The 25864-nt window shown below is 54.6% G+C and overlaps 6 protein-coding genes across 6 annotated transcripts; 4 read left to right on the forward strand and 2 right to left on the reverse strand.

Moving 5' to 3' along the window:
- Positions 1 to 5313: 5313 nt before the first annotated feature.
- Positions 5314 to 7472, forward strand: SPBR_08233 (uncharacterized protein; the record flags this gene model as incomplete). Its single annotated transcript, XM_040766471.1, has 3 exons — positions 5314 to 5368; positions 5446 to 6455; positions 6540 to 7472. 3 exons carry the CDS (start codon positions 5314 to 5316, stop codon positions 7470 to 7472), a joined length of 1998 nt encoding a protein of 665 aa, XP_040614678.1.
- A 2390-nt stretch (positions 7473 to 9862) lies between these two features.
- On the forward strand, positions 9863 to 11149 carry SPBR_08491 (endoglucanase; the record flags this gene model as incomplete). Its single annotated transcript, XM_040766729.1, has 1 exon — positions 9863 to 11149. The coding sequence occupies one exon, from the start codon at positions 9863 to 9865 to the stop codon at positions 11147 to 11149; it is 1287 nt and encodes a 428-aa protein (XP_040614679.1).
- Positions 11150 to 12863: 1714 nt separating this feature from the next.
- SPBR_08118 (uncharacterized protein) lies at positions 12864 to 15968 on the forward strand (the record flags this gene model as incomplete). Its single annotated transcript, XM_040766356.1, has 4 exons — positions 12864 to 13148; positions 13213 to 13734; positions 13832 to 14586; positions 14681 to 15968. 4 exons carry the CDS (start codon positions 12864 to 12866, stop codon positions 15966 to 15968), a joined length of 2850 nt encoding a protein of 949 aa, XP_040614680.1.
- A 422-nt stretch (positions 15969 to 16390) lies between these two features.
- Positions 16391 to 18460, reverse strand: SPBR_08249 (uncharacterized protein; the record flags this gene model as incomplete). Its single annotated transcript, XM_040766487.1, has 1 exon — positions 16391 to 18460. The coding sequence occupies one exon, from the start codon at positions 18458 to 18460 to the stop codon at positions 16391 to 16393; it is 2070 nt and encodes a 689-aa protein (XP_040614681.1).
- A 3141-nt stretch (positions 18461 to 21601) lies between these two features.
- SPBR_08224 (cell division cycle 14) lies at positions 21602 to 23823 on the reverse strand (the record flags this gene model as incomplete). The annotated part of the gene is made up of 3 exons (XM_040766462.1): positions 21602 to 23304; positions 23398 to 23712; positions 23796 to 23823. The coding sequence occupies 3 exons, from the start codon at positions 23821 to 23823 to the stop codon at positions 21602 to 21604; spliced, it is 2046 nt and encodes a 681-aa protein (XP_040614682.1).
- Positions 23824 to 24956: 1133 nt separating this feature from the next.
- Positions 24957 to 25354, forward strand: SPBR_08752 (uncharacterized protein; the record flags this gene model as incomplete). The annotated part of the gene is made up of 2 exons (XM_040766990.1): positions 24957 to 24988; positions 25057 to 25354. The coding sequence occupies 2 exons, from the start codon at positions 24957 to 24959 to the stop codon at positions 25352 to 25354; spliced, it is 330 nt and encodes a 109-aa protein (XP_040614683.1).
- Between the last annotated feature and the right edge of the window lie 510 nt (positions 25355 to 25864).

The following is a 25864-nucleotide window of genomic DNA, read 5'->3' on the forward strand; positions in this document are numbered from 1 at the left end:
AAACCAAATTAACGAATCCAGCTTTTCGTTGACAAGAGTATGAAAAGTCTGGGGAAAAGAGGAGACCTTGATGCGGAGAAGAGGGGACTGGTGCCAGCGAAATGCACTGTCACAAGCAAAACGTGTGTACACAGAGCAAAAGAGTTGCCGACGAAGCTCAAAAAGAGACCGGCGGCAGCGACCGAGACCGTAGATTCGGGACAGATGGCTCACAAGCTGCGGAGCACGTTTTATTGGAAAAGCACATGCAAGACTCCATGAACCGACGACTCAAACTCAACATGTCAACCCCCGCTCCTTGACCGAAATCCCAACACTTTGGGCCCATGCCTTTGAAGAAATCATGGGGAAGTGACGAAGAAGAGGGCCATCCCGTTGCCGCCGTCTATTTCCCCCCCTTGACCTTTTGTTTGCATTGCATGGCAGGTGAAAGGCGGGGAAGAAGACAGTGTCGACGACGATGGCGATTTCTAGTTTTGGAATGGTTATTTTCGAGACGCACCTCGGTCTCTCGTAGGATGTACTCCAAAGGCTCTTTTGACAATCACAACGATTCCGACTCTTGTTTTTGTGCTTGTCTTCGTCATGTTTGTCTAGTCAGCGATGCACACCAACTCGGAGGATTCTCGAGAAAGGGGCACGGCCACAGGCATAGGTGCACGAGCATGAGTGAGCACGGACGTACGGAGCAATACATTCGTACGTATGTGCATTAACATATATGTACAGAAGTAGTACATTGCATATTTGTGTGTATGTGTGTGTGTGTGTGTGTGTGGGTGGGTGGTTGGGTGGGTGGTGTGTTGCCTCCTTCTGTCGTTGTGCTTGCACATTTTGTGTTGGAAAACTGGAAACATTTCGCAAGAGACACAAACAGACTCAGACGACAACCCCATAAGTGTGAGGACCGGGTAGGTGGACGGGAGGTGGACAATGCACTGCAAACTGCCGGGTCGATCCCGCGTAGAAGATGTGCCAATGAATATCTCTCATTTTTGAGTTTTTGCTCGCTCTTGTCTCTCCTCACCCTTTCGTTGTCTCTGTCTCAGCTAGCAACGTCAACATTCTGCCTGTCAATTGCCCGTTCTGGCTCTCCTTGTTTTCTCGTTTATCGACCATCGTTTATGGCGCATCGGATCGTGTCTCAGGGGACTTCTCCAGATTTTTGAGAGTGGCTTTTTTATGTTCATATGTCAATTTGTGTGCCGCCTCTTGCCGGAATGTCTGAGAATAAAAAGCAACTTAGTGTACTGAAATCCAAAGAGTGGCCATTGGGACCGCTGGAACTACTGCGTAGGTGAGACAAGGTGGCAAGGAGACGGTTGGTGCCACTTGCCGTGGCTGGGCCAATCCAGGGAGGGCTGAGGAGAACGGTGAGGTTGCGAGCCTGAAAGTACATTCTCTTGGGAGGATCTTAACAAACGTTTAGGCGGACTTGGGTGATGTTCAGGGAGACTCAAAAGAGGTCTCAGGAGACTTGAACTTTCGAGGCTGATCCAGGGAGGCTGAGACCTTGATAACTTTATCATCCACCTCATTTTGTGTAAGGCGCCACAAAACGGCATTGGTCTACAGTGGACCGTAGCGGACGGGAAGGGTCTTGGGCAAAGGCGACAGAGAGTCCCAAAAAAAGACAGGACAGGGATGACGCCCGTTCGAGTCTTCAAACTTCACCGGTACATCGTTTTTGATGTCTCTCCAGCGGTTGCCCCCTTGCGCCCGAGCAGCGCCAGAGCAGCAAACTGTGCGCCAGAACGGGTAAAAACTTGCGCCAGAGAGCTCCGCCAACTGTCAAGAGACCCAGACGTCTAACTCGCGACGGCGGCGTTTTGACAAACTCGCGACTACGACTGTGTCTCCGTCTGGGTGTCGATCGCTGGGTCCCCAACCCAAGGGTTTCTGTAAACACAAACCGGGCCAATGTGTCCAATGTGTCCTTGTAATACAACGTTCCGAGTATCTTTCTCAACGGCCGCTCTTCTGCTGTTGTCGTTGTCGGCGTCCTGCCCTGCCTCGTTGAAGTTACTAGGGACAGAAAACCAACCCGTCTCATGTGAAGGTATTGTGCTCGACGCCTGTATCACAAGCAAATAGGATAATGGCTCACCTGTCCTGTATTTGGCCCGGCTCGACGCCAACTTGATATCCGACGTAAAAGTCGAAAAACGCTCCAATCGCGTACCAAGACTATCGACAAAAGCGGTAAGGAACAGACATTCAAAATCGACGGGGCGATGGACGGAAAGGGCGGGTCCACAGACAGAATGACAAGAAAGTAACTGGTCGAAAGATTTCCTGTGTTTCGAAAAGGGGTCTGAAGCTGGGAGCTTGGAAAACGACCAATGCCTCCAACCCCCCGTCTTTTGTTGTGTTACCATTTTTCTTGCACTTGCTCTTCGTTTCTTTTGTGACGCCTTTCTCTGCGGCTCTTGCCATTTTTTTCTGGCTCTCGGTATTTTGTTCCCCTGTGGGTCGACCCACTTCCCACGTCCAAACAGAGAAGGAGGCCCTGGCCCACACCCACCCTGCACGTGCACCCATGCTTCTTCGATCTTTCTCTGTTCCTTCTGCACCTTCTTCTCTTCCTCCCGCACCGCGCTGCATCGTTGCCTCGCTCCTTCCTTCTGCGCCGCCACCTCCCAATCTACTTCGTAACTGGCTGAGGCCCTAAAATCGGCATCCTGGCCGCGGCGAGGCTTACAGTTCTGCTGCCCCAATCAACGCGTTGAGCAGCCTCCCACACGCTGTTTTCACAGTAAGGGACAGCAGGCAATATAGGCTTGTCAAGCAAGAAGCAAGGAGGAATCCTGGCCCCCAATTCGACGGAATTTTTGCCTTTCTTTGTGGGTGTGGGAGTTGTGGGCTGTTGAGCTGAGCAGCGTATCATCGTAAACTGACAGGAGCGATGTTTTGCCACCTGGCTCCTGCCTTTCGCTGTTTGCGTTTGCTAGTTGCCTCTTTTCCAAATGTACTACTCCCAGGCTCGCGGTCGCCTGCTCAGCTACCCCTTTTTGACTTTTTTTTTTAAGTCTTCTTTTTCCCACTGCGACTATTCTCTCATAAAGTGTCGCCTCCAAACTCTGTCACCAGGCTCAGATGCAGCCACTCACAGGTATGATCGGCATCCCCAGCACGTTTCTCTTATTTGCGAGCATTCCTCTGCGCGTATTCGACCTATGAACTTTTCCAGCCGCCGTGCCTTTTGTCAACACTTCAAGGGACAGCAAAAGTGGCGGGATCCCTTTCTCCTCTCCCCATCGCCTGGCTGTCTGCGGTGACAAGAAAGTAGCACCACGGACCAGGGATAATAAACTGACACCTGCTCCGGTGCTAAGCGATAGAGCACTAACAACAAGTGTACGGAGACCATTCGCGCCAACAAGTCCAGACAGCCAGACAGCCTCTTCTTTTCGCCATTTTAGAACGACAGGGTAAAGAGAAACCGAAAAGGGCAGTTGCCGCTAATGGTCGCCGTTGCGATTCGTCCAAACCCCATCCCTAACGGACCAGGTGCCCACAACAAGTTTTGGTTGCTGTCACTTTCTCGTGATTTTGTCGAGTCTAGAGTACTCCGCAACTGCCTGTTCCTTGTTTCAATACCAGCTATGGTACCTGAGCGAACGACATTGGTATCTCGCAGTTATCTTTTCACGAAGTAAGATGCATATCAAGGCCGGGACTTTCAGAGACGTCGGTGTGGGTCGTTTGTAACTTCTCACTGTTTGGCCATGTCGGCTCCGGATCTATCTTGTGTCTTCGACTGAGTACTTCTTGCGGGCGAGAGGCAAGGGAGTACAAAGCACACGACACAAAATACAAAACACAGCCCAATGCCGTGCTCTGGTGCCGGATTCGAGCTCCCAAAGTCGCAAGCCCTTTGTCCCTTGGAAAGACGAGCCCATCCGTGTTGGTGGCCCTTCTTTGGCAAACACTCTCACACTCTCGACCACAGGGATACGTTGTCAACAAAGTATCTTACGATTCTTACTGGGGTAAGGTATGGATCACTGCCGTCAGGACCAAAAGCAGCAAAAGTGAGGGAGAGGACACGAGTGGGAAAAGTGATGGGCACTGAAGCTAGAGAACCCACACGGAGTGTGATCTGGGACGGGGCAAGTGAACCGACAGGGGTCAGAAGAAGACCCAGAAAGAGGGGAGGGGGGGTGAGAAGAAAGGATGAGGCGATCTCTTATTTTCACATTTTCTTTTATTCGTCTTTATTTTTTTGGTGCTTCATCCGAGCAAGGAGTGTCCCATTTAATTCACAGGGCCTTTTCCATACAGAGACACTTTCCCATTGTTCCCCATTCGGTGCCTTCCATCCCCCTTCTCTTCCATGCACACACCTAACACACCCTCTCCTACCCCAGTCCCTTTTTCTCGTTCGCGAAGCATACAAATGATTCTGGTCCGCCACCACCACCTCCGCTTGGACTCCCGATTTTATTCTTTCCCTTTTTTTCCTTCTTCGGTTTTATTTTGGTTTATCATTCAAAAATTAGAAGACGTGTATCTTGACGCGCCTGGTTCTTTTTTCTTTCTTGTTGTTATCTTTATTCCATCTTAATACTTTTCTTTTGTCTACGACTATTCTTTCACGAGATTGCGCTGCACGACCTTAGCATTTCCTCTTTCGGCGTAAACGACCACCTTTCACGGCATCTGAAGCAACGGGTAAACAAAAAACTGCAACCGACCAGCTACCACTACCTCCATCACATATCAGAACACAATGGCAAGGACGGCTTAACCGCAAACGAAATCAACGGACTACCCGCCATTTCCTAGACGAAAATCAACTCGGACGACCTCGTGTAACGCTTACCTTTTTCCCCTGGCCGCCACACCGTTCTTTTTTTGGTCCCTCTCAGCATCCGTATGACAGCTTCGAGCAACAGTCAGTTGCGGACGCAAGCTTTTCCCATCGTACCACCGTGTACACCGTCTCGCCAATCCTTCTTTTACTGACGGGCTGCCACGTTAATTTCTGTTCGTCTTTTTCTCTCTCTGACGACCTTTTCTCATCTTTCCTTGGACGGACAACACCGGTCAGCAAGAGGACGAGAATAATCCTTCGGAGGGAACCTACACCCACGGAAAAAAATTACGACGCTACTTGAGGTCGTGTCATACAAACTCGCTCTTTTTACTCTTTCTTGGACCTGGGCAGCCTGAGAGAATCGTGCGACAAACTGGTGATATCCTCTTGAGACGTGATTAAAGGGAAGGCCTGCGAATCCCAGCCTCTTCACGTCCCGGCGCAAACACCGAAACAATACACTTTCGCCGTCACCACAAGACCAATTGCCCACCATGTCTTGCATTGCGCCTTTTTTGCCGGCGCAGAACTATAACGACTCCAAAGGCTGTAAGTATGGGGTGGGGAGTATGGATGGTTCGAAGACTGGTATCGACTGAAGATCGAAAGACTAACGCCAACTCCAGTCATCGATGGCCGGCTATGTTCGAACCTGACCGGCACCACATGCTGTCTGCCGTGCCCGCTCACGGACTGGGTTTACCCGGACAGTTTCGTCACTCTCGGCGTCGCCGCGGACTGGATCGCCGTCGTCAGTACTATCTGCTGCGTCGCTCTGCTATTGTCGTGGGCCCTTTTGCCCGTCGACAAGACGCACCGACACTATCTCAGTATCTGCTTGACCTTCAGCGTCGCCCTTCTCAGTCTCGGCTTCGTCGTCCCGCTCGCCGCCCGCCCGCAACAATGCGCCGATGCCATTACTCCAAACGGTATGCACTCCAGCAGCGTCTGCGGCGCGTCTGGCGCGCTCCTTATTCTCGGCGGCTGGTCAGCCATTATGTGGATTTTCTTGCGCTCGCTGTCCCTGCACCTGCAGATCTGCTGGCAAGTTGTAGTCGGCCGTAGCTTCATGTGGGTGTCGCATGTCACCGGCTGGGGCATCCCCGTCCTCGGTACCACCCTGGCCCTCGTCTTCAGCGGCGTGTCCTTCCGCTTCGGTACTACCTGCCACATCAACCACGAGAACTGCTTGGCGGATTTGTGGATTCCGTTGCTCGTCTTTGCCGGCTTGTCCATTGTTGTGCAGCTGGTCACATTTGGCTACTGCATCAAGGTCTATCTGGCCTCGCTCAGCGACAACGCCGCATCGACCGAGAACTCGGGCCTGCCTTCGTACAGCAACAGCATCCGTACCATGACGCCCCGACAGGCCTACCGCCGTGTTCGCCGTGTCATCCAGCTCCAGTGGCGCGGTATAGCCATCGTGCTCATTATCGTCATCGACGTCATCTTCTTCAGCGTTGTTTTCGTGTTCCAGGACAACACCGTGGCCGCCATCAGTGCCGACCCAGCAAAGGCTACTACCTGGCTGATTTGCCTCGCCACACACGAGGGCGACAAGAACAAGTGCCTCGATGACGCTGCCGCCTTTACCGTCAACGAAGCTACCATCGGTGCCGTTCTCGTCCTGCTTGCAGTGAGTCTTGGCCTCGTGAAATACCAGACAGACACGGGTTATGTTTTAAAATAAGTAAATAAAATAGCCTACTAACAATCCTAGATGAACGGCATCTGGCTCGTGTTCCTTCTCGGCCGCCTCTCCATGGCCCACGGCTGGGTGGACTTGCTCACCCCCGCGTCGCGGCGCAACGCCAAGCGCGAGTTCGTTTCCGCCGATGCACGGCTCGACGACCTCAAAAAAGATACACGTTCGTACGAGATGCTCTCACGAGATGCCTCATCCTCAGCGGTGGAGGCAGGCGGCGGCGGCCATGGTGGTATGGATGCCGCCATGGCCATGTCTGCCAGCAACAAGGACAACGACATAGTAACCAGCTTTTCCTCACCAACAGGCCTCGCGTCACGATCAGCCATGTCCCCGTCGATGGCGGGAAGCCGGGGCCCCGGGGCTGGTCACTCGTCGATGTCCCCCGGGTCGACTCATGAGTCGTCGCGTATCGCGTCGCCGCCGCCGGCTCTCATGGACTTGAACGCAGCAGCGGGTCTCGGCCTGAGCAACGGCGCCAGCAACAACCGCGGTAGCAGCGGCGGCGACACCATCGGCATGGGCTACAACGGTAGCATCAACCAGCATGGCCGCTATGGCAGCCACAGCAGCTACGCAACCGCCACAGGAGCTGGCGGTGCCGCGAACGGCACACCCAGTGGGCGCCGCACGCCTGATTACTTCGGCCAGACTGCGCGCTACAACGCGCCCGCGCGCTCCTTCTCCAATCCGCGTCCACCCACCGCCAACTCCATAAACGGACCCAGTGGGCCAGGCTCCTTTGGCAGCCCAGCAACTAGCACCCGGACGTGGGATGCCAGCCAGACATATGCGCGGGCAACATCACCACCGACGTCCCCGCTGGCAGCGGGCGGCCGCTCGGAACCGATCCGGAGCCACAGTCGTTTTAGCAGCCGCGGTGAGAGCCGGGGTGGCAACGACTTCGATACGGACAACCGTCACCCGCTGGGCATGAACCGGATATGAGCAGCACACGCTGCTGAAGCTCCTCTCTCAGCTGATTAACGTCGGCTATCACGTCCACTTTCGTTTCCACCACTGGTCTGGCACTCTGTAAAAGCCCCATTACTTCGACTGCCATGTCCCGTTACGTCGCCAGAGAATAAGGCCGATGTACGAACATATTTCGGAAGTGCGACTGTTTGGGACCGCATCATTCCTTTTATGCCTGACTATCGTGTCACTCTTATCTTGACTTGAGGCCGCCATCATGCATTGGCAAGCCGTCACAGAACCAGCACACGATGCGTCATTGGAGTGAATGATTACAGGAAAGGGACTCGCCCTAACCCATGATAAACCAGCAAATTATCTATTGCATTATCTTCCTTTGTTTCATATGTTGTTATTTCTCTTTACTCATACCCCATTCTATTTTCTTACCTCTTTTTTGTGCTTTCAGCGAACTACTTTCTTGTTTATGTTACCATCTTTTCCAACTTTTCGCCGTCCTTGGGGCGTGTGTTGTACCTTGTCTCTATACTCTTGTATATATGGGAAACAAAAAGGACTTTTCTTGGAAAAGAGAGTTGTGGGGCCAAGGTGTAAAGGCGAGGAATATTTCCTCGGCCAGGCCATGCACAACACCAGCGACGCGACTATGCGAACATATTTCGGGGCGTCCTGTTTTCTTTAAAACTTTATTGAGTTCACGAGGGAAGGACATAATAGGATGGAGACGACGGAACGGAAGATAAACGGACTAGAGTCGTATGTAATAGAAACCATGGTCCTCTCTTCCTTCATATATATATATACAACACATATATTCACAGATAAAAGCTGCAAAAGCGAAATATCAGTCAAAACACTATAAAACGTAGGTTCCCGGCCAGCAACAGTTGATTCGCTGGTGCAGATGGTCAGCAACACGGCATTTGGTCGCGTGCCACTCTCTCCACAACTTTGGGAGCGCTGGTTTGAATTAAAATGCGGGCGCCCTGGGACGGTACTTTTGTGTAGTGGGTAATTACTACGCAAAAGCCGTGAGGCCTAGGAGCCACATGCACCACCAGGGCCGTTGAGAGCCTTCGGGTGTCGCAGGGGTAGTCAGATTCGGACCAGTAATACTGGGTTTTCCTTGTCTGCCTGGGAAAGGAATTGTCCTTGTGAATGGTCGCTTCCGACTTGATATGAAGAGGCACATCCATTGAGGTCTTTCAATTCGTACATAGTATGCAAAGGCATAAAATATGGTGGACGGTGAGCACAATCATGGCAAGATCCCAGTTCGTGCGGCTCTATTGATCTGACAGGAAAGGTTGTCCGGTCGCATTCTACGTCTGAAGAGATGCTGTAGTGACTACAATAAATATATAGGCGAGCAATTAAAAGGGCAAGGCAGACGTATTCTTGTGTAGAACGGGCATAAATTGAACATACTGAAAGGAAACGAAAATGGAAACGAAAAGGAAAGGGACAAGAGACAACATGGAGACACCAGAAGATGGCACAGCGCGGGATATCTACTACAGCCAGGGCAGGCCATGTGAAGGACCATAGGCTGGGAAGTCTCGCCCACGCAAGCGCCCACGCAAGCCGCCTCGAAACACGAGCAGCCACAGAGGCCACGGGTTGGTCCAGATCTACGAGACACAAAAGCACGCGAAGAAAATCGCAAGCATATTGACTGCAAACGTCAAGAGGCACAAAGGAGATCCGCGAGTCGCAAAGGGCAAAGACCAATCGACCCGTCAAAGTCAAATTGATCCGGCGGCGCATTCGGGTGCGGCGGGTGAGAATGCGAAAAGAAAGAAAACAGCGTAGAAGAGCCAAGAACAGGCCAAAATATTAGGCGCCACTGCGGTCAGATTTGGAGCTCCGACGCTTCCGCTCGCTGCTGCGATCACGTATCCCGACCAGGCCGAAACACCGCCTCGACGGCTCTTACACATGCGCACCCGCCCATTTTTGACCGTGATGTCTCTCCTCTGACATTCTGAGACTGTTTTTCATCCAACTCGCACTTGTTTCATTCCACATTCCATTACTCAGTGTTCTACCTTTCGACTTACCATGGCGTAGCGGAGCTGGCTGTGAAATAGAACACGTATTGAAACCTCGAAACGTCGAAACGTGGAACGCCGAAACGTCGCAAAAGTCAAAACATCGAAAACGCAATAACCTCGTCGTCGCGATCATCTCCAGCCTCGCTTTCTGCCTCTCTCTCGTCGTCTCTTGTGTCGCCTCGGTTTTTGCATCGACTGGTCTATACCGACGACCTGTTCGCACCTTCCCCATCAGTCCAATTGCGCCAGCCTCGCCTGGAGCCTCGCCGCCGACTCATTCTCATCTTATTATCTTATTCACCCCCCACTTCCATTTTGTAGACTCTCCACCGTCACATACCGCCCGCCATGTTGGCAAGGCTCCAGTCCAACACAGCCCGCATGTTCCTCATCCTGGCCATCCTTCTCGCCGGAGGCTTCCTCCACTATTTGTGGAAGAACGAGGCCGCTCTCTCCGCGCCCTGGATTCCTGATGCCGGCGCCCGCCTGTTCGCCCAGCGGCCCCTCGGCTCCCCTCACTCCGAATCCTACATCAACCACTACAAGCTGCCATTGCGCACCCGCGGCCGCAACATTGTCGATGCCGCCGGCCGCCGCTTCAAGCTGGCCTCCGTCAATTGGTACGGCGCCAGTGACGAGCATTACATCCCGGGCGGGCTGGACGTGCAGCACCGCGACACCATTGCCAAGACGATCCGGTCGCTCGGGTTCAACTCGGTGCGCCTGCCGTACGCCGACGAGGTGGTGATGCGCAATCACGAGATCCAGGTGCCGCCGCACCTGGTCGCCGCCAACCCAGACCTCGTGGGCCGCCCGCCGCTGGACGTCTTTGAAGCCGTCGTGACCGCCTTGACCGACGCCGGGATTGCCGTCATTGTCAACAACCACATTACGAGCGCCACCTGGTGCTGCGGCGCCGACCCGTGCGACGCTGGCTGGGCCAACGACCACCTGCCGGCCGCGCTGTGCCGGGTGCGCCAGACCGAGAGCGACTGGATCGCGCACTGGGAGACGCTGATGACGCGTTTTGTCGACAACCCCCATGTCGTGGGCGTCGACCTGCGCAACGAGGTCCGCGGCCTCTGGGGCACCATGAGCTGGGACCGCTGGGCCACGGCCGCCGAGCGCTGCGGCAACCGGTTGCTGCGGCTCAACCCGGACTGGCTCGTGGTCGTCGGCGGCACCGAGTCTGGCAACGACCTGTCTGGCGTCGCCCGTCGCCCTGTGCGGCTCGACCTGGACCACCGCGTCGTCTATTCCGCCCACGTCTACTCCTGGTCCGGCTGGGGCAGCCGTGCCGGCCGCTACGCCCAGCGCGGGTACGCCTCCTTTGTCGCGTCCATGCGCCGCAACTGGGCCTACCTGGTCGAGGGCAACCTCGATCCCGTCTGGGTCGGCGAGTTTGGCGCGCCCCATGAGCCGTCGGTCGGCGACGCCAACTACTGGCAGAACCTGCTGCGCTTCCTCAAGTCCGTCGATGCCGACTTTGGGTACTGGGCCATCAACCCGCGCAAGCCCGCCGCCAATGCCTCGGAGACGTACAGCTTGGTCGAAGACGACTGGCTCACCCCGGTGCTCGACTACCGCATGCGCGACATGGCCGAGCTGATGCAGCTGCAGACGGACGAGCTATAGGAGAGAAGGGGTAGGCGGTCGGACTGTTTTGGAGCCGTTTTGGATTGCTTTCGACATTGTCTGTTTCGACGGGCGTCCTTTTCTTGTTTAAGTTTTTCTTTTGGGTGTGCCATCTCTTTCCATGATACCAGGCACGGATCGTTTGTCGTTTTTTCATCTTGCATTTTTTTTAGATTTATGTTACAATCTACCTTTCGATTTACGTCCTGCTCATACGCAAAACCAACCCCATTCCCCGACTTCTGCCGATGCCAGGTGTCTGCTTTCGCAACCGCTTTCCGGCTCGAAGGCCTGGCAAGGCCGTAATTACCGCCCAAAGTATGGCTGAAAGACAAAATTGACTGGCTGGCCACCCGTCTAGTCAATGCAGGAAGGCACGTCCCGTGTCTACAGCGCATTGGTTCAGTAGAGGCGCGGGTGAGAGTGCTAGGCAGGAGCACATAGCGGCGTCTGCGCTTTGCATGTGGGGGCTTAGAAGGGAAGGAGCGCGCATGCCGCCTGCATCTCGTCCCAAAGACAAAATAATACATTGTTCTGCATCAGTTTTGTAAGAATAGGCCGTCACACTAGGTCATCACAACGGCTTATGACGAGCGTCTTACGTTGTCACTTCTCATATTGCCGGACAATCCACTGGGCGTCAATTCAGGGCAAGCGCTGCACGCCGTAATTATTATGTAGGGATCTAGGACCGGAGCGCCAAAAGTATTAGGACCGCCAAAAGTACTCCGTATTGGGACTCCACAATATCGGCCTGTCGCTCCTTCCTCGCTGAGTCAAACGTTGCAGAGGCTATATCTGACTCGTCGCCTACAAAACAGGCCAAGTCAAGCGGCAGGAACAATCGCATTCACCACCCCCGTTCTTTCCTTCGCAGACAATGGCCAGGATATAATCACGTCGTACATATTTGCCTGTGATTCACTCTCGCCAACTTTTCTGTCCGCTTATCTTTTCTCAACTCGCACCAGCCAACATGTCACTCGCAGCCTTGTGTACACATGTCGCCACCAACAGATAGGTAGCCAACCTTAGCTCTACCTTTATCATTCACTGTCGCCAACCCAGTTACGCCCCCGCGTTCTCCCGAATCGTCGCATCTGTCTTCCAACATCTAAATCGAAAGCAACAACCTCGCCCTTTTTTATTATCTCCTTCTTTCACGACTCCCTCACAACGTGCACACGCAGCTTGCTATATTTATCCATCCAGTTATGGGGCAAGCAGAACGAACGGACAGCTGCCACCTACAACACACACGACTGGGTATATATGGGCCACTTGCTCCACAGCGAACAGAATCCCCTTGCTTTTATTCCGGCGGCCCAATCTAGTCATCCGGTCCGGTCCTCGCGCACGCCACTGAATCCACAAAATACTGGTGACTGTATCGATTTGCGCCCAGTCGCCTTCTCATGCGCAAGCACTCTCCCCATGCTCGACCTCTCCTGCCAACCTCGATGAGCATCCCAACGACCCCTTCTCTACCACTGCTACCACCTCAGATGCACCAACATCGATAACCCGACCTCCCGTTTGTCGTTGTTCCCTGATCGGCTCGCTCGCACAAACAACCGTTTCTCGATTGCTCGATCCCGAGCTCTCTTATAAAGCAGCCCATTCCGCCTGCCCCACGATCGTCTCACCTCACACTTATCTCTTACTGCGAGCTACCAACTCTCGAGAGGGTGCGCGAGACGCCCTGGCCCTCTAAATGGCCGACCACCCACCAGCTCTGGTTCCACTCGACAACAGCCCCCCACCGTTTCAGTTGGTCGTCGCCCCGGCGGACCTTGCTGCCGATATCGCCGTCCCCGGAGATCCTGTGGACGACCCGCCAAGCACCACAAATACGTCCAACAGCTTGACGTCCACACCTCCCACCGCCCCGTATGTCCTAGCCTTACAGCCATGGAACTATCGCACACGGTACTCTACCCAGGATGTGCGCAGCGTCTGGGTGAAGCCAGTGACAGGCTACCAGAGCATCGAGAGACGAGTGTGTACTTCCAGCCTCCACCCTCTAGCCATGCGTCAAATCTCAAGCTAACAGATGTGTGTAGTTTGGTCCCAAGGCACGAAAACGGATATATGCACGTTTACATGGCCAAATTGCCGACGGCGACGAAGCTACTAATTTCCAAGACCAATTGTATGACAGCGATGGCGACGGCCAGTACAGCACGGATCATAACGGGAACAACAACAGCGAGAACCCCAACGGGGGAGCCACTGGCACAGGTTACGACAGCGACGGTGAAACCCCTGGCCATCACACCAACGCCAACAACAACGAAACTCTGGACGCAGAGGACGCAGAGGATGCCGAGAATTTACATGTACACGACTCCGACACGGAGGACGATACGCCGTCTGATGAGGGTCTTCCACCCACCGGCGACGCGGAAGCTTTGGAGAATGCTTTCACCTCTCTGAATAGCGGCCCTCTCAATGCGGCCAGCGAACCAGGACCACCAGTCCCTCCAGTACAACCCAGCATACCGAGTGCTCAGCCACGCTTCCCACCCGCTCCGAATGTTTCTCGCGCACGCATGAATCTAACGGCCCTATCGCAGCGGTACAATGTGAGCTAACCGCGAGCCAACTAAGCTGGCAGGCGTCAGCCTGGCCGTGGCAAGCTTTCCTTACATGCTAACGTCCTGCCTTTTTTTCTTTTTCTAGCTCTACTTTGCCGTATACCAGGCCGAGATCCACATCTTTCGACCGCAGCCAGCTCCGGAGATCCTGCATGGTCCTCTGCTTGTTCTCAAGCCTCCGCCAACGGCAGCGGGTCGCCAACTGGGTGGGCACATGAGCCACGAGTTCCCTCACCAGGCGAACCAGATCAAGATTGGCGATTTCGGTGGTATGGAGATTGTCGTGCTTGCGTACGACGATGGCGATGTCGTCGCCTACTACACGCATCACATTGTGGCCTATGTCGAAAATATTCCAAAACGTCGACACCGGGGTCCGCAGCGGGCCAGGAGGGTACCAAAGCCTTTCTTCCGCGAGACCGTCGGAGCCACCGCCTGGGGCCTGGCCATTCACTCGCAGTCCCGCCTGATTGCCGTGAGCTCCAACCTGAGGGAAGTGAATGTGTTCGCGTTTGCCATCCAGCCTCCAAGGGCGGACGATCCTTTGCAGCACAAAACCCAGCCCCTCGTGGTGCCCAGTGATGACCTCTCGCCAACCACGTACGCGGGGGCCAGCGCACTGGAGCTCGAGTCCATGCTTCGCCAGCGCGATCGGTATTGGCGCATTTTGCTCCCCATTGGGACATCGGGCCATAATATTCCAAGTATTGATTTCATCAGCGACCATGATGGCATCGCTGAAAAGGTCGCCGCAGTGGATATCCTTGGCAGCATTTTCATCATGGACATCTGGAAAGTCGGTAGCCGGCCACTCAAGATTGGCTCGCCCTACAGGTCTGGGTAAGTGTTTCTTCTGTCGATCTGTGCCTCGTCTTATCGCCACTTTTGCCACTAGTTGTAACACGCATTTGCTGACAGGCGATCGCATCAACAGCATGAACATTGGATGGGGTGTCATGGTCATTCCCATGAACATGTTTCTTCCCACGAACAGAATGCCCGCGCCCTCAGACCGACGGGTGCTGAATCGATGCCTCTTCCCCAACATTGATGGCACCTTTTACTTTTCGTACCTGAACGATCCTGCCCGGAAAAAGCCGAAATACACGCCGACTGCCATTGATACGTCCGAGCTCGATACGGAATCCGATAGCGATACAAGCATGAGAGACAATGTCGATGATACGCAAATGTACGGGAGCGGCTACGAAACCGAAGATTCCAGCGACGACGATGATGAAGAACACGAACGCGACGGTGAGAATCGTGGGCAGGACGGCGACGGCGGCATGGACTACAGCGAGGAAGACAGATACAGCGACGACTCTCGTATGGACGACTCAACACCTTACACTCACGGGCGAACCGAAAGCACCGATAGCAACCCGTTTGCCTTTGATCCCGCCACAATGTCGAGACACTGGGATGTTTTGTTGAAACGCAACCACTGGCCCGTCGTACCCAATATGCTGGATTTGAAGAAGGACGCCAAATCGCCTTTCCGTCTCGGCATGATTATATGCCCGAGCATTGGCGTGACTTGGAGTAGCAATAACCTGCAGTCCCTCATCGGCACACTCAAGAACGCGCGTTGGCGCTTAGCCCACACGCTTGAAGAGAACCTCCATGAGTTCCAGGTGCCTCAATCCAAAGAGGCCATGGACATGGCGCGGCGGTTCTTTCTCATCCGGACATACTCGCAGACCGTCGAGCTGCTCCGGACCGACCGCACGGAGACGCCCTTTTACATACAAAACATCATGAAGCCGCCATCACGACTACCCTTTATCCTGTGGGACATGGCACACGACTTTTTCCGCTGCAGCCTACTGCACTGCATCCCCGAGATCAATCTGGTGCTGGTAGGCAACATGTTTGGTCGCGTGGTGCTCATCCGCCCGCTGAAAAACCAGCAGGCAGGCTCGCCATCGGCCCATATCAATGCGCCGGACTACGCCTTCCGAGTCGAATGGACGCTGCCGCTGGCCCGCGACGAACAACAAAAACTACGTCCGCCGTGCTGTCTGCTCGGCATGGCTGTATCTGCTGTCCCTGAGCCTGGCTCTGGTCGATTTGGCGTCACAAACACGCGCACGCCAGGCCGGACACAACGGTCAAGGCGCTGGCGGCTCATCCTGCACTACATGGACCACTCCATCTTCCAATACTACATTGAGGAGACCAAGCCGGGTGTCAAAAAGCTGAAAGTGCGTCCTTACTAACCTACGGCTGATGCAAAGAGGAAAAACTATCGATCTTGTTTTTTATTGTTCATGTTTTATTTCGTTTTCATTATTATTTTACCCCTGTTCTTTAATTCGCCTAGATGGAACATTTGCACAACCGGCGTTTACAGAGTTTTTGTTTTAGGGGGGAGGGGGTTGTTTTTGTTTTGTTATGTGAGCTGCTTTTGCGTTTTGCGTATCGATACCTTGGGTCATCAAAATTGGGAGCATTACAGGCGGCGAAACAAATTTGGCTACTAGTATTTCTATTGCTATTTTTCTGTTTAGGGACAAATGTATTTCAAATCGGCAAAATCGTCTCCGTGTCGTCCACCGGTATACTACCCTCGACCAAGAGACAGGATACACGGCGAACTGGAGACCAAGTAAGATCTTGCGGAACCGATACCAACAAGGCCTCATCGCATCCTCTTTGGCCGGCGCTCTGTGGGCGTGTTCGTGTTGGAGCCATGCCGCTTGGACCCGGCCATTGACGCCGACGGGACTAGCGACGGCGCGTCCGACGTCTCCTCCTTCTCTGCCGCCGCGTTCATCATTGCCAAAATCTCGTCTAGTCTGCGCATGTACGGCTCCCGATAGCCGTTTACCTGGATGCGGCGTCGGATGCGCTTGAGCTGGCTGCGCAGGTGCGTCTGGTCGTGCAAAGGTGCCAAGACGTCCAGCAGGAAGAATTTTAAGCCATTTTCGTCTGACGATGACGACAACGACGACGACAACGAAACAGAACCGTCCGAGTTCCCGACCAGCCGCTGGTACAGGTTACGGTCGTCCTGGGTGGCACCTACGTGGGCGTCGCGGTTGTGGAAGAAGACGAGGGCGTAGAGGATCCAGACGAGGGCACGTCCGGCACTGCGGCGGGCCCAAGGTTTGGGAGGACGTGGCAGCTGGCGCTGCAGAAGGAGGTGGATTTGGTGGACGGCGTGCTCGACGTGCTGGGCGGCCCAGGCAACCGTGACGCTGCCGTTGCCTTTATCACTGAAGGAAGGCGGGTGAGGTGGTGCTGGCGCTGATGCAGACGTTGCGTCGGTGACCGTGATGATGGGCGTGGCAGCTGGTGCTGCGGTCCGCCTCGTCCGTGGGTCCGGTGGTGGCATCAGCAGTCGAGACTGCTGTTGCTGTTGGTGCTGTGCCGACGAACGAACTTCGAGCAAGGCTTCTAGAACGGCCTCAACGCGCTGCTGGATCTTGCGGAACGGGTCGCGTGCCTTGTCGCTGGGCGCGAGAAGCTTGAGAAACATGGCAAAAAACTCGTCGTTGGAAACAAGAAGGCGCAAGACAGTCCGCTGCAAATCGCCCCGCTCAACAAGATCACGAATAACCCGCACCTGCTCGTCTTTTGCTCCTCGATGGCGCTGCTGCCGTCTTTGTGATTCGTTTTGGCGCTGAATACCTCCACCGCCTTCACGTTCGCCTGCATGGTCACTGCTACGCGGGCCGTTTTCGATGCTGCCCGCCTTGGCAACACCCTTTCCCTTGTCCTTTCCGGGTGGACCCTCCTCGTCGTCATCCATACGATCGTCGTCGTCGTCTTCGTCGTCGTCGCTCGAGCCTCCGTCTTGCTCCTGGTCGTCGTCCTCTCGTCTCTCGGTACCCCACAGCAGACTCTCGAGCTCCGGCTGGCTCTGGTCAAAGATCTCGGGAGCATATGTATCCACACTCTCGTCGTCCTGTACACCGTCCAATCCGGCCAAGATCTCGCGCGCCTCCCGTACACGGTACCGATTCAGACGCCCCATCGACCCTGTCACTGGCGGTCGGCCCGCACCACAGTGCAGCGTGTTGGCGAGAATGTCAATGTGGAAGCCCGCAATCTTGGCATACGCATCCTGTCCACCGGCACCCATTGCGTGCGGGAACGCCGTGGCGCCGTCCAGCACGAGCGGCTCGTCCGGGTGGTGGTCATGCAGCGTCTGCTTGGCAATCTGGTCCATGAGCCACACGAGGTGGCGGCAGGGCGTGCTGGCGGTGCCTGTGCAGTTGCAGCTGGGGCGAGGAATGCGGCTGGTCGGTGAGCCGATGCGGATGGTGCGGGGCACGATCTCCTGGAGCTGAAAGGCGTATACATCTGGGTCGTTGCTGATGCCGCACCACTCAATGACCATGGGCGGTGTTTCTTCGGGTGCCGGGGCGCGAAACAGCTCGCGGACGATCTCTTGGTTCTCGTCGTCGAGGCTGTCGATATTGTAGGAGAGTTCCGTCAATGGCGAGCGGACAGGGCCGTCATCTTCTTCGTCTTCCTCGTCTTCGTCATCATCATCTTCTTCGTCAGCGTCAACGTCGTCATCTTCTTCACCATCACTCTCATTCTCTCTACTTTCGTTGTCGAGTCGACCTTGTCCCTTTTCTTCGTCGGAGCGACGTCGAGAGGGCTCACGCGACGTGGATGGTGCATCGTCCATGGAGCCCCCAGGTGTGCTTCCGGAAGCACTGCCTTCACCATGTCCGTGTGATCGAGTAACGGGAGTCATGCTGGGTCTACTCAGCGACAGTTTGCTGAATTTGCTAGTGGGAGGATGCATTGGGGTTCGGGGTGTGAGATGAAGTGAAGCGGGTACGAAACCTCCCAAATACCGTTGATGGTCTTGGTCCGGTGACTATATGGTCGATACAAAAAGGACAATATATGCCTTTTATTTTGTTTTGCCCCCTGTTGCTGTTTTTTTAATCTTTTATTTTTCAGCCTCACCGATCGGCATCATTGACACATCTTAACGTCAAGGCGACACCACACGCCAGGATATGCACTTTATAAGCCCTCCATGCAAGCCTCTCATCTCCACATGAACATTACCCTCTGTCAAAAGAGCTTTTCCTGCCTCATCCAACGGGCTTGGCCTCAAGGAAGGCAGCTAGCTAGCTTGACGTTTTTAATTCGTCGTTGTCATAGTTATCATAATGCAACAGGACAGTACTTACCACTTGTGGCCCCAGGATGTTGTTGGTGGGAGTGGACGAAAGGAATGTCTGTGGCTCAACATGGATTCAAGTCGAGGAGGAGCCGTGGGAGGGACCCGAGAAAGCGGCCGCATCCTCTTCCTTCTGGGGGGGGGGGGGGGTGGGTGTGGAGAGAGAGAGAGAGAGGAGAGAGCATTGCTCCGGTGGTGTCATATTGCACACCCCTCTACTACCCAAATGTGCACGTTGACAAAGACATGGGGCCAACCCCCAAATGACCAGCCCTTACGATCAAAAACAGCCGCAAAACTCACCACGTAAAGGGGGTGTGGCCCAATCTTTACACCGCTACCCGATACGGCGCGTCTGCATACGAAAAGATGGAGAGGGAGCGCAAGGCGGCTATGAATATGGGAAGGGGGCCAACAGGACGAGAGCTAAAAGGGCGCAACGTCGCAAAGTGTGCATTCAACTGTTGTATGTCTTGTTGCATCGACCTGAGATGTACAGAGTACGACGCATTTGCTTGAGTCGTTTGCGTCTGGGGTCATCAGTGTGTTCCCTACGACGTACAACTCCTTGTACTCTTGCCTCGGTGTCCGAAAATTCTCATTCACGTCTGTGGAATGGTCCTCTGCAAACGATGACGATGATGCCGAGATGGGCGTTGACCGACGGAAATCCTTTGGCATGCAAGATGGCGTCTGGCATGCGCCCTGGTAGGCACAGATGCCACAGCTGTCCATCTCTGAGAGTCTACAGAGTGCCTTGGAGGATGGACTATGCGGTCGTGGCCGCCCAAGAAGGGGCCAGAACAGCCACAAGCGAGAGGCGCGGTCGAGCTGCCAGTGCCGGTCGCATCGAGGGTCGTGTGGTTGCGATGGGGTGGATAGTTTGGATGGGTTTGGATGGAGTGTGGGTTAGAGTTGAGGTCGGCGGCTAACAGACGTCATGGGTGCACTTTATTGGTCAATGGCTGCCATTGGCCCGTTGTTTTGTTGCGGGAAGGAGTGGGGTCAACAAAGGCAAGGAGCTGTGCAGTATTACGACTTTACGAACGAATCTGCAAAATGCGCCTTCCTCTAGTAGTTCCTTCTTGTGGTCGTATCACGCCTATTTCTCCGTGCTGGTCATCCCTGGACAGTAAATATGCAGGAGCAACCCGAGTATGAATTAACAATCGTCATAACACCTTTCGACAGCCGTGTTTGGCCAGTCGTGCCTCCCTTCTCTCTCTCAGCCTGCTCTCTTTCTCCCTCGGGAACGCTTAAGCAGCGCTCGTCCAATGACGACCCTCCGCCCACCTCCATCCCGCCGTCTGTTGCTGCGGTTCGTCTCTGCGACCCGTTTTGGCGACCAAGCTTAGCTATCAGCAAACTTGTGACATTCTGTTGCGCTTCCTTACGCCTACGTTGTCCACAACGTCTCCGAAGAATCTGCCCATGGATCCACGTTATCTTTTGCTCGGCTAACTCGCTGTTGGGTACGAACTAACTTCCTGGGGCAAACCATGCCGCAATACGCCGCACGCATACCCATTGTCCATTATCCGCGATCTTTTGGCGCCAGGCTCGGCATAATGGATTGCCCGGTGGGACAGGACCGCCAAGGGACATAGAAGTGTCAGCTCCGCACGTCGTAAGAAGTTGGTGTCCGGTTGCATCCGCAATCGGAAACGGATTCATCCTCGTCTCTCATTCCTGGTTTTCCACAGGACGGACAAGTCAAGTGATGAGGGTCCGGACGAGGCCCAAGAAGAAGAGGGCATTTCGGGGTGCAGAGCAGGGTTGGACAGCGAGGCAGACAAAAAGGCTGGTCGTCCATGTGGGCCGCTTTACTTGCTATTCTCCCTTTACCCCTATCTCACACCTAACCACAATAATTCGTACGCCAAAGGCATATATATCCAATAGGCAAAGTGCCTTGTTCAGTAGCTCGCTATGCTTCTTCTAGAATGCGACTGTGGCCACCACAATGGGCCGCTGTAAAACAAAGCCCGATGGATCAAGGGGCGAGCAGGAAATGTGAGCGGCGCTGGCAAGGAGGGTTGCCAATCGAATAAAATATGAATTTGGACAAGATAAAAGCAATACTCCAACGAGACATAAAGCACAGAAGAAAACGAGGCCGGCCGCAGAAACGCAAACGAAGCAAAATAAAAATACCCACAAAAATGATATGAGCCACATATCGCCCGTGTTCTTCATGCTCATCTCCTTGCGCCCACCGTCTTCCATCTTTACTCTCTTTCCCCCGCCTCTCCAGTCTCTACTGCTGCGGATCTGCTTGGTATCGACTCGTAGTATAATGCATGGCAAATGGATGCAAAACTCGTTTCCTATGTAGTCCTCCTTTACCCCTCACATCGGCCAAATACCCAGCCATGGACGGCAGGTAGTAATGGCCAGTTCAAACGCCGATGCTCTGCGGAAGATGATGAAGTCCAGCGGTGATACAAACGATGCAGACCAGAGAACCAATGGCAAAATCACAACAACGACACACCTTGACGCCAAAGCGCAACCAACCAGGCCAAAAGAACAGGCCGAACAAAAACAAGACAGTAGAAAAAGAATAGGAAAAGATTGTCATAACTCGTCAATCAGATTGGGATGGGCACCGTATCCAGAGCGGTCACCGCATTTTTTCCGTGTATGCAAGCAAGGGTCGGTTCGGTGTATAAGCGTATTAGTCGTTTTGTTCGTTTCGTTCAATTACTGAACACTTGAAATTTTCCGTGCGGCCGAGGCCATGGCTGTTGCTGTCGCGGCATTTCCACCGCTAGCGACGCGGCTGCTAGTCTTACGAATGCCAGTCGGCTGAGCGCCGGGCATCCGCTTTGTGCTGGCATGGCTTCCGCTGCGGTCCGAGCTACGGACCTTGGCCAGGACGCCCGATGCGGAGGTCGAGCGGTGCTCGCGGCCCTGGACTTCCTGAATGGACTTGACGCGGCTGGTTGATGAGCCAATGTTCTCGGCGTCAAAAGACGCATCGTTCTCGTGGATCGCGGTGGTTGTCGTCGTCGTCATGGTCGTAGACGTCGCAGTGACAGTGTTTCGACTGCTATAGCTAGTCGACCGTGACTTCGCGTGGCGGCTGGCGTCGGGGGAAGACGACGCAGTAGCGTTCGCCTTGCGGTGCATGCGCATGCGCAGGTGGATCTCTTCCTCCGAGTCGGTGCCCCGGCTGCCCCGGCTGGACTGATCGTCTCCACCGTTCTCCTGCAGAATGGCAAACAGCTCAGCCTCGTCGCCCAGGGTGGCGGCAGCGGCATCCTCTTCTTCAACAGTGCCGGTTGATGTGCTATAGCTGCCCGTCTTGCTGCGCGAGTACGGGTGGTGACGGTCGGCACGAGCGCTCTTGCGCGGCTGACCAGGGGTTGGTGCCGGCAGGTAGTCCTCCTGCGCGACATTGTTGCGCTCCTGGTCCATCTCGCTGAGAGGTGTCCGGCCCGAGGCCGACCGGTTCGGGGGTGTGGACGTCGACTGGGAGCGGCCGAGCGTGGCTTTCTGCATGGCGCGAATGGGCGTACTAGGCAAATTGTTGGGGTTGGCCGAGGCAGCGGCCTGTGCCGCAGCAAATTCGCGGCGTAGTCTGCGCTCCAGGCGCTCTTCAACCCACCACTCACGGAACGCACCCTGGTTCAGGTGCAGCCAGTGCTGCTGAGGGCCGACGACCATGCCGGGCCGCATGAAGCGCATAAAAGAAATAATCTCGTTGGCTGTAAAGCCGTAGCGGTAGATCAGGTAAGCGCCAATGAGGCAGCCTGTCCGGCCAAGGCCAGCTTTGCAGTGCACGGCAATGTTCTTCTTGCGGACTGTGATCATCTCGTGCGCGAGGCGAATGAACTTGCGCACCGTCGACATAGGTGGGCACGTGCCGTCGTCAAAGATCATATCGAGGTGCTGAATCCCGAGAGCCTCAAAGTACGAGGGTGAGTAAAGCTGCGAGTTGAGGCGCACGACAAGGCCAATGTTGCGCTCGGAGAAGTGGCGCAGCACATTCTTGAACGGCTGTGGCAGAGTCGGGTGGGAGTCCACGGCGTCCAGTGTCCGTGGCAAGGAGGCATACAACTCCGAGTCCTCTGTAATACGGGCCACGGGGGTGTGCTGGGGAGAAGCAAAGGCCAGGAAGTGGGGAGTGACCCAGTTGAAGTCGCCATGCTCGACACGCTCAAATTGCTCGTACTCGGCCAGGTCAAAGTTGTCCAACACACAACAGCCCTCCTCCTTTGCCTTCCACACACCATAGACAACATCCTGAACAGTGATGCCGTAGTCGGCCTGGCTGTAGCCCGCGTCGCGGAAAGGCATCAATGGGGGGTCGACCTGTGCAAGTGGCGCAAGCGCCAAATGTGGTGGCCACGACTGGATAAGCACCATGTAGCAAGCGAGCAAGCAAGCAGCGTTGGCGCGGCCTGAAAAGGAGGACAACAGTTAGTATTGGCTCAAGATCTGGACAACGTGTGCCTCTGCAAAAGCACAAAAGAATTGCAAGTTTGTTCACGCACTTCTTGGGTCAGCGCGGCTCCAGAAAATGACTGGGCGCTGTTGGCTCTCAGTGGCAGCGAGGATCTCGTGAAAGTGCAGGGCAAAACGGTACAGGTGACCGACGTGCAGCGGGCCAAAGTCGTGGTGGAAGGCGTTGTACAGGAGCGAATTGTCTACAGTGAAGTAGTAGGGTTCGGGCTTGGATGCGGCCGACGAGGCAGCGTCGGACGCGAGGGCCCGTGATCTCTTGCTGGGCGACTTGGAGGCGGAGGCGCTGTAGGGGAAGAGCGTATTGGCGTCGGGCGGACTCAGGTACGAGCCAAGATACAAACGATCTAAAAGTGATGCAGTTAGAAGCCGCGAGAAAAACAAAAATACCAGACAAGCGTCTTCGCCGGCTCATAGCAAAGAGTCTTACCAGGAAGGTACTCGATCACCTGCCCCATGTTGGGGTTCTTCGCCGAGGGTGCCATCACAGAACAAAAGCAGAGAGGTGAAAAGCTGATCGCGTGCGGCAGATTCGGTGATGACAAGGCGTGATCGACGATCTATCAATGTTGAGAAGAAGAACCGGGCAGGACGGCGACGAGAGGATGCCAGCGACTGTGAGATATCAATGCGATGCAGAAAATAATGCGTGTCAGACGACAGAAGGTGGAGAGGAACGGTGAAGGAACGGAGAGGAGGAGGAGGGGAGAAGAGGGAAAAAAAGAATGAATAAAAGGGAAAGGCCGTGAATAATAAACAGAGAAAGAGAGAAGAACGAAACAGATTGCGATTCTGGACGACCCTGGGATTATGTTATTGTTTCGCTGCGCCGAGGTGGGGAAAAGAGAATAGGGACAGGCAAAGAGAGGGAGAATCGTTGTCATCAATGCATTCTTGGTGTGTTTGGTGGCCACAGACTGTCTTCTTGTTATTGCGGTTGCGGTTGCGTTGTGAACGACGAGGTGTTGTTGCTTGTTGTTATTTGTTGTGGTGTTGCATTGCGGAGCATTTGTCTTGCCACTGGATACAAGTGGACTCACTAGAAACCGACCAACGGTGCGTACCTGCCTCCTGGAATCTAGCCTTTCAACAGCTGTCAGGTGTCTCCTTTGCTCTTTCCACTGTCTTTCGGTCGTTGTGGAGCCTTGTTATTTTGTTGTAAGAGACGGCGTAGCAGTCTGGCTTGTGGCACCCCCTGGCCGCTGTAGCAAAATAAACAAGACAACAAGCATTGTCAGCCAATCAACTGCGCTGTTGGTTGTCAAGCCACAGCAAGGCCGCCAGCCTGGGCCTCCACAGTTGCGTCGCCAGGACAACGACCGCCCCATAGCCCACCGGCAGGCCCCTGTCGCATAATCGCGCTAATTACAATAGGCGAAACAAAAAAGTGCAGGTAAAATTATGTAATGCAACGTGCCTTCTGAGCAACAAAACTGCACCGCTGACACACTCGTTATGTGAATAAGTTTTTGGAGGCCTAGCTCTGTAGAGTCGGATGCCGCGACATTGTGAGCCTTGTCGCACCACTCAACCTCGTGTCATCTAGACAGCCCTGGCTTGGAACTCGACAAGACAATCGCAATCTACAATCATGGCCGTTGATCCAAACTTTCCGTGCTCATTGTACGTCTACGTTCCCAAAACGCAAGGAAGAAGCAAATGGCGCTTTACTAACGTACTCGTCCCGCCAGAGTCATCGACATCCCCTTTCCGACTGCCCGCCTTGCCACAGTCGCCCTGCAGGCTCTTTCTGTCGACAAGGAGCTCTCCCCATCCGTGCGCCGGTCATTTGCTGTACAGAGCGCCTCCGACGACGACAACAACAGCGACAACGCCAACGCCAAGACAATCCTCCGCACGACGTACGAAGCCTCGACAAACCGCATGCTGCGTGTGTCGGTCAATGCGTTTCTAGACAGTGTCGGCTTGGTTGTGGAGGTGATGGGCGCGTTGGATGAGGACGTTCTGGAGGCCAAGGCTGCGACATGAGAGACGACGCGGCGATACGAAACAAAAGAAAGAAAGGACGGCCACTGCAAGGCGTCGTTTGAACAGCTCGCATGGTCTTACGTATAGCGGCGCCATCATTCTGCCGTCTTCCGATACAGGTCGTCTTCGTGCCCGACACTTGATCATATCCTCCCCAGCTTGTCAAGAAAAGAAGAAAGAATGCTCGGGCTGCCAAGTCCGGCTGATGGAGGCAGCGCCGGCTTCTGGGCCAGTAAAACTGGCTTTGTACTGCCTACCCCTCTACGTCACGCCTTCCAAGCGTAGGAGTTTATCCTTGTGCACACAAAACCGCCCGTGCCGCTTGCAAAATAAAACATAGGAGGTTCAATGAATAAGCGACGCGGCCGCCATAATATTTAGTCAAAGGTGCTGGCGGTGGTGTGACCAAAGGAATAAGAGAGGGCTGGGTCACATTACGGGTTGGCGACAGCGAACGAGATCCTTCAAAAAAATCATATGAATGGAAACAAGTGTGAGGAAGAGCCTGTG

This window comes from Sporothrix brasiliensis, assembly GCF_000820605.1.
Source record: "Sporothrix brasiliensis 5110 chromosome Unknown Cont22, whole genome shotgun sequence".
NCBI lineage: Eukaryota > Fungi > Ascomycota > Sordariomycetes > Ophiostomatales > Ophiostomataceae > Sporothrix > Sporothrix brasiliensis.